The sequence below is a fragment of the Crocuta crocuta genome, unplaced genomic scaffold (assembly GCF_008692635.1).
Source record: "Crocuta crocuta isolate KB4526 unplaced genomic scaffold, BGI_CrCroc_1.0 scaffold601, whole genome shotgun sequence".
NCBI classification, from domain to species: Eukaryota; Metazoa; Chordata; class Mammalia; order Carnivora; family Hyaenidae; genus Crocuta; species Crocuta crocuta.
Genome location: NW_027528227.1, coordinates 29,602 through 38,026, shown reverse-complemented (window position 1 = coordinate 38,026; position 8,425 = coordinate 29,602). Strand labels below are relative to the sequence as shown.

At 37.8% G+C, this 8,425-nt stretch overlaps 1 protein-coding gene across 1 annotated transcript in view; it reads right to left on the bottom strand.

Annotated features, from left to right (window-relative positions):
* Positions 1 to 8,425, bottom strand: part of DGKK (diacylglycerol kinase kappa) — a gene marked incomplete at its 5' end in the record, with an annotated part of 58,728 nt that overhangs the window by 37,603 nt on the left and 12,700 nt on the right. The window contains 2 exons of the mRNA XM_077753054.1: positions 6,526 to 6,625; positions 7,448 to 7,539. Coding sequence (XP_077609180.1) covers positions 6,526 to 6,625; positions 7,448 to 7,539 — 192 coding nt within the window. The remainder of the gene's footprint in view (positions 1 to 6,525; positions 6,626 to 7,447; positions 7,540 to 8,425) is intronic.

Here is an 8,425-nt window from a genome sequence, read left to right as displayed (position 1 = left end):
CACCAGGACAACCTGACGGGCCATAGGTGGGGCTTCAGGGAATGGACAGTAGGCCCACAATGGAGGCGGGACCGCCTACACCAAATCACATCCCTCTGTGTCTGGTAACTGTGTATCTACTTGAGCGGGATTGATGCTGACAAACCAGACAGCCCCTGCTCCAGACCAGCGCTGTTGCATTGCCTGATTTAATTCTAAGACAATTCTTATTATATAGATATATTCCTCCTTCCTTTTCTCCTTCTTATCTCTTCCCTCCTCTAGTCAGGTTACTCTGGTTGCTGGTTTGTTTAAGCAGAAATGTTTTATCCATTCTCTTGATACATGATCTATACCTCTTTCTTTATTTTCCCTTCTCTCTCTCTGGATTAAGTCAAATAATTTCTCTCTGTGTCAGTCTTCTTTTCTTTCTTCTTGCCATCTTCTTTCTTTTCATTTCTCTCTTTCTGGATTAAGCCATATAGATTCTCTGTGTGGTCAATTTTTATTTTTTCTTTTTCCTGCCCCTGTCATTTCTCTCTTTGTATGGAACAAGGCCTCTTCCATCAACACTGCCTCCACCCTGTTGTTTATTTGTATCTGGTGTTTCTGGGGGGGTTTTTGTTTTGTTTTGTTTTGTTTGTGTGTTTACATGTTTTTGTTTTGTTTTGTTTTTTGTTTGTTTTCCTTTCTAGGGCTATTTCAATGAACAAATCAAAGCACACCTGGTGGAAGGTCCAAAACATCACTACAGTTAGGGAGATAAAGTAACCAAAGTCACAGAAACAGAGAGAAAATAACACTCTCCTAAAAAACACCTCGTGAAGGGCCAGGTCCTGGACATTGTATTACCCCTCTTTAGTATAGTACGGCTCATAGGAACAGGTCACAAAACAAGCTTTTAAAACACAGAAGGGACAGAAAACTAGCCAAAATAATGAAACAGAAGAACACTTATCAAAAGAAATTCCAGGAGGAAATGAAAGCTAAAGAATTTGTCAAAACACATATAAACAATATAACTGAACAAGAATTTAGAATAATAGAAGATTAATCACTGTGCTTGAAAAAGCTTAGATGTCAGCAGAGAATCTATCGTTTCAGAGATCAAGCAATCAAAAAATAGTAATTATGAATTAAAAAATGCTTTAAATGAGGTGAAAAATAATCTAGAGGCACTGACAGCAAGGATTGAAAAGGCAGAGGGGATATTAAGTGAAATAGAAGATAAATTAAGAAGCTGAAACTGAGAAAAAGAGAAAAAAATTCTCAACCACGAGGGGAGAATTAGAGAACTAAGTGACTCAACGAAACAGAACAATATCCATATCATAGTAGTGCCAGAAGAAGAAAAGAGAGAAAGGGCCTGAAGGTGTACTTGAACAAATCATAGCTGAGAAGTTCCTCAATCTGGGTAAGGAAACAGACATTGAAATCCAGGAGGCACAGAGAACTCCCTTCAGACATAACTTGAATCCATATTCTGTGTGACATATCATAGTGAAACTGGAAAAATACAAAGATAAAGACAGAATTCTGAAAGCAGCTAGAGATAAACAGGCCTTAACCTACAAGTGTAGACACATAAGGTAGTAACAGACCTATCTACTGAAACTTGACAGGCCAGAAAAGAATGGCCAGAAAATTTCAATATGATGAACAGAAAAAATATGCAGCCAAGAATCCTTTATCCAGCAAGTCTGTCATTCAGAATAGAAGGAGAGATAAAGGTTTCCCGAACAAAAACTGAAGGAATTCATCACCAATAAATCAGCACTACAAGAGATCCTAAGTGGAACTCTGTGGGTGGAATGTTGCAAAGACCACAAAGGACTAGAGACATCACCACACGCAGGAAAACTATAGGTAGCACAATGACTCTAAACCCATATTTTTCAATAATAACACTGAATGTAAATGGGCTAAATACTCCAATCAAAAGACATAGGGTATCAGAATGGATTTAAAAAAAAACAAACAAGATCCATCTATTTGCAGCAAGAGACCCATTTTTAGACCTGAGGACACCTTCAGATTGAAAGTGAGAAAATGGAGACCCATTTATCATGCTACTGGAAGTCAAAAGAAAGCTGGAGGAGCCATACTTCTGTCAGACAAACTAGATTTTAAACTAAAAGCTGTAACAAGAGATGAAGAAGGGCATTATATCATAATAATGGGGCCTATCCATTAAGAGGAGTTAACAATTATAAATGTTTATGCACCCAGTTTAAACACCCAATTAAATAAATCAATTAATCACAAACATAAGCAATCTTTTTGTAAATGCTTTTTAAAAATTTATTTCTGCGAGAGACAGCTTGAGCAGGGGAGAGTCAGAGAGAGAGGGAGACACAAAATCTGAAGCAGGCTCCAGGCTCTGAGCTGTCAGCACAGAGCCCGATGCGATGTGAGATCATGACGTGAGCCGAAGCTGGATGCTAAGCCACCCAGGCACCCCAATAAGCAATCTTATTGGTAAGAATTCGGCAATTCCAGGGGACTTGAACACTCTACTTACANCAGATCACAATGCTATGAAACTTGAAATCAACCACAGGAAAAAGTTTGGAAAACCTCAAAATGCATAGAGGTTAAAGAACATCTTACTAAAGAACTAAAGAATATATGGAAACAAATGAAAATGAAAACACAAAAATACAAACCCTTTGGGATTCAGCAAAGGCAGTCTTAAGAGGAAAATGCATTGCAATCCATGCCTATCTCATGAAACAAGACAAATCCCAAATACAAAATCTAACAGCACACATAAATGAAATAGAAGCAGAACAACAAAGAAACCCCAAACCTAGCAGAAGAAAAGAAATAATAAAAATCAGAGCAGAAATAAACAATATAGAACAAAAAAAACAAACAAACAGTAGAACAGATTAATGAAACAAAGAGTTGGTTTTCCGAAAAAATAAACAAAATTGATAAACCCCTAACCACACTTCTCAAAAAGAAAAGAGAGAGGACCCAAATAGATAAAATCATGAATGAAAATAGATTTACCACAACAAATCCCTCAAAAATACAAGCATTTATCAGAGAATACAATGAAAAATTATATGCCAACTAACTGGACAACCTGGAAGAAATGGACAAATTCCTAGACACCTATATGCTACCCAAACTCAAACAGGAAGAAATATAAAATTTGAACAGCCCAATAGCTAGTGAAGAAATTAAATCAGTTATCAAAAATGTCCCAAGAAATAAGAGTTCTGGACCAGATGGCTTCCCTGGGGAATTCTATCAGCCATTTAAAGCAGAGTTAATACCTATCATTCTCAAGCTGTTCCAAAAAATAGAAATGGAAGGAAAACTTCTGGATTCATTCTATGAAGCCAGCATTACGTTGATTCCCAAACCAGACAGAGACTCCACAAAACAGGGGAATTATAGGCCAATGTTCCTGATGAGCATGGATGCAAAAATTCTCAACAAGATACTAGCAAATCAATTTCAACAGCATATAAAAGAATTATTCACAAAGATCAAATGGGATTCATTCCTGGGCTGCAGGACTGGTTCAATATTCGCAAATCAATCAGTGTGATACATCACATTAATAAAATAAAGGATAAGAACCATATGATCCTGTCAATACATGCAGAAAAAAAAAACATTTAAGAAAATACGGCATCCTTTCTTAATAAAAACCCCTCAAGAAAGTCGGGATGTAAGGAACATACTTAACCATCATAAAAGACATCTACAAAAAGCCCACAGCTAATATCATCCTCAATGGAGGAAAAACTGAGACGTTTCCCCCTGAGATCAGGAACACGACAAGGATGTCCACCTTCACCACTTTTGTTGGAAGTCCTAGCATCAGCAATCAGACAACACAGGGAAATAAAAGGCTTTCCAAATTGGCAAAGAAGAAATCAATCTTTAACTTTTCCCAGGCTACATGATACTCTACATGGAAAACCTGACAGACTCCACCAAAAGTCTGTTAGAACTGATCCATGAATTCAGCAAAGTCGCAGGGTACAAAATCAATGTACAGAAATCGGTTGCATTTTTATACACTAATAATGAAGAAACAGAAAGAGAAATCAAGAAACTGATTTCATTTACAATTGTACCATGAACCATGAAATACCTAGGAATAAACCCAACCAAAGATATAAAAGATCTGTATGCTGAAATCTATAGAAAGCTTATGAAGGAAATGGAAAAAGACACAAAGAAATGGAAAAACATTCCATGCTCATGGATCATAAGAATAAATATTGTTAAGATGTCATTACTACCCAAAGCAATCTACATATTCAATGCAATTCCAATCAAAATTGCACCAGAATTCTTCTCAAAGCTAGAACAAACTATCCTAAAATTTGTATGGAACCACAAAAGACCCCGAATAGCCAAAGTAATATTGAAGGAGAAAACCAAAGTGGGAGGCATCACAATCCCAGACTTTAGCCTCTACTACAAAGCTGTCATTATCAAGACAGTAGGATATTGGCACAAAAACACAAGGACCAATGGAATAGAATAGAGAACCCAGAATTGGACCCACAAATGTATGGCCAACTAATCCTTGACAAAGCAAAAAAGAGCATCCAATGGAAAAAAGAGTCTCTAGCAAATGGTGCTGGGAGAACTGGACAGTAACATGCAGAAGCACGAAACTAGACTACTTTCTTACACCATACACAAAAATAAACTCAAAATGGATGAAAGACCTAAATATGAGACAGGAAACCATCAAAACCCTAGAGGAGAAAGCAGGCAACAACCTCTTTGATCTCAGCTGCAGCATTTTTTTGCTTGATACATCTCCTAAGAAAGAGAATTAAAAGTAAAAATGATCTATTGGGATCTCATCAAGATAAAAAGCTTCTGCACTGCAAAGGAAAAATCAACAAAACTAAAAGGCAACCGATGGAATGGGAAAAGAGATTTGCAAATGACATATCAGATAAAGGGTTAGTATTCAAAATCTATGAAGGACTACCAAACTCAACACCCAAAAAAACAAATAATCCAGTGAAGAAATGGGCAATGACATGAATAGACATTTTTCCAAAGAAGTCATCCAGATAGTCAACAGACACATGAAAAGATGCTCAACATCACTCATCATTGGGAAAATACAAATCAAAACCACTCTGAGATACCACCTCACACATGTCAGAGTGGCTAAAGTGAACAGATCTGGAAAATACAGATGCTGGTGAGGATATGGAAAAATGGGAACCCTTTTGCACTGTTGATGCACTCTCTTGCACCCAATGCAAACTGGTGCAGCCTCTTTGGAAAGCAGTGTGGAGGTTCCTCAAAAAATTAAAAGTAGAACTACCCTACAACCCAGCAGTAGCTCTACTAGTAATTTATCCAAGGGATACAGAAGTGCTGATGCATAGGGGCACATGTACCCCAATGTTTATAGCAACACTTTCAATAATAGCCAAGTTATGGAAAGAACATAAATGCCCATTAACTGATGAATGAATAAGAAGATGTGATTTATATATACAATGGAATATTACATGGCAATGAGAAAGAATGAAATCATGCCATTTGCAGCAACATGGATGGAACTGGAAGCTATTACACTGAGTGAAATAAGTCAGTCAGAGAAAGACAGATATCATATTTTCACTCATATGTGAATCTTGAGAAACTTAACAGATAACAGTGGAGGAATGGAAGGGCAAAAATAGTTAAAAACATTGAGGGAGGGAGGCAAACCACAAGAGACTCTTAAATACAGAGAATAATCCGAGGGTTGATGGGAGTGTGGGGGAGAAGGGGAAATGGGTGATGGGAATTTAGGAGGGCATTTGTTGGGATGAGCACTGGGTGTTGTATGTAAGCCAATTTGACAATAAATTACATTAAAAAATAAAAATAATGAGAATTGAAAAAATAAGTGGTATATATATACAATGGCATATTACTCAGCCATAAAAGAATGAAATCTTGCCATTTGCAACAACATGGATGGAGCTAGAGAGTATTATGCTAAGCAAAACAAGTCAGTCAGTAAAAGCCAAATACCATATGATTTCACTCATATGTGGAATTTAAGAAGAAAAACAAATGAACAGAGAAAAAAGAAACAAACCAAAAAACAAAGTCTTGAATATAGGGATCAAACTGATGGTTACCAGTGGGGAAGTAGATGCGGGGATGAGTGTAATTGATGAAGGGGATTAAGAGTACATGAGAAGAAGGGCGGAAATGGTGGGGGAAAGGGAGAGAGGCAAACCATGAGAGACTCTTGAATGCTGACAAAAACTGAGGACTGATGGATGTGGGGGGAGGAGGGGATGGGCATGGAGGAGGACACTTGTAGTGATGAGCACTGAGTGTTATGTGGAAACTAATTTGACAATAAACTATTAAAAAAAAGAGAACATGAGAGCACAGAGTAATGTATAGAATTTGATTCACTATATTGTACATCTTAAACTAATATAATAGTGTACATTAATTATACTGGAATTAAAATAATAAATTAAAAGATAAATCAAAAGGGGGCCCTGGCTACATTAAGAGTACTAGATACAAGGAATGGAAACTTACTTTCAAAATCACAGATTCTATTGCCGTATTGTTCTGTTTTATCCGACTCCAGGCCTTTACAATATCCACCACAAAATCTTCCACTGCTGAGCACAGGAATCTTCAAAGATAAGATAGATGAGACAAGGTGACATGGACCATAATGTCCAGAGCCCTTCTCTCTTACAAAGTCCATCTTCCTTCTTCTCCTTCTCTCTGTCTCTCTTTCCTGATCTGTCTTCTCTCCCTCTCCTTCCTCTCTCCTCTCCCTTTGTTTTTCCATTTTTTCAGGTACATATAGTCATATGTGTGAGTACCTAAGAGAGTTAACTGGAATTTTTCAGCATAAATTTAGAATTTTCAGAAAAGAAAATTCAAGTGATCCAACTTGGGTCAGGTTTTCACCCTGGGTCAAATCAGCTATGGTTCAAGGGCCCATATAATTTAACACAAACATAATGACTTTGGGAGAACTGTTCTTGGTTGGGGGAGTGTTTATCAGAGAAGAATGTGGCAGTCTTGGCCGGAAACCTCCAAAGAGTCTTAGGAGGAATGAATGACCCACATACTTGGATGGGCAGAATGTGTTGCTCAGGCTATGAGAAAGCAACTCTGTAGGTTCTACAGAGACTTCTTCCAATTTCAGATGGAAAGCAATGTGTTCTTAGCTCTAGGGAGTAACGCCGTGCTCTTGAATAGTAAGAAATATTGTGTTTCACTTCTGTAACTCTTCTTCCAAATTTCTGGCTTGTAATTTTGTCTTTTTGGAATTGCAGGAGCCCTCACCCTAATCTCATCTATTTTTTCCTAAAATTTCCATTCAGGAGGTTTCAGTTGGGAGAAATGTGATACTTTCCTTGGCCCCAAGCTATCAAAATGAGCTCCTTTTCTGACTGAGGAACAGCTCATGAGAGCAAAAATTGAGAGTGAAAGGAAGACTGACCTGGTTGCGATTATCATCTCTGTGGGGTACTTGGCCTTCAGGATTTTGTTTAACTCAGTGGTTGCAGATTCTAGATATTGGATGGCAGCAGCCTAGAGGGGAAAGGAGTGTTCAGTCCTGGAATCTTAGCATTGGGACATAGTCTGCTGCCCATCCTTATACCTTCATTATTTTCTACTGACTCTTTGCCAACAACTCAACTGAGTCTCTGAAAATAATCATAATCAGAGAATTCTTGTTGAAGATCCCCATAGATAATCTTAGATCTGTGGTCATTCTAAAAATAAGAGATGTATGAGACTGATTAAGGGTGTTATCCTGAACGAAATAAGTCAGGCAGAGGACAGCTACCATATGTTTGCACGTATAGGAGGATTAGGAGGAACTTAACGGAGGGCCATGGGGGAGAATAAGGGGAAAAATAGTGGGGTAGAGGGAGGGAGGCAAACCACGAGAGACTCTTGAATGCTGAGAACAAACTGAGGGCTGATGGGAGTCGGGGGGAGGGGAAGGGGGGTGATGGGCATGGAGGAGGGCACTTGTGGGGATGAGCACTGGGTGTTATATGGAAACCAACTTGACAATAAACTATTTAAAAAATAAAATAAAAATAAGAGAAGTATATTGTTTGCTCTCATTTAAATAATTCTCAAAACTCGTTTCCACTCATGGAGGTACTTTTTTCTCCATGTTTCAAATGAACAACCAATCTCATATTGCATAGCAAATAAATGGTAGATCTGGGATTTGAACCTACATCTTCCCAATGCCAGAGTGCACCTCTTCTATAATAATATTAGCAATAATAAAAGCATTCACTTATATCATATTTACTATGAACCAGACTCTGTTCTAAGCTATACACAAATATTTTCTTATGCAATCTTTATAACAACCCCATTTCACAGAACAGCAAACTGAGGTACAGGAAATGGGGAGCTGATAAGTATTAGAGTCTGGATTTCATTCCAAGTAGTC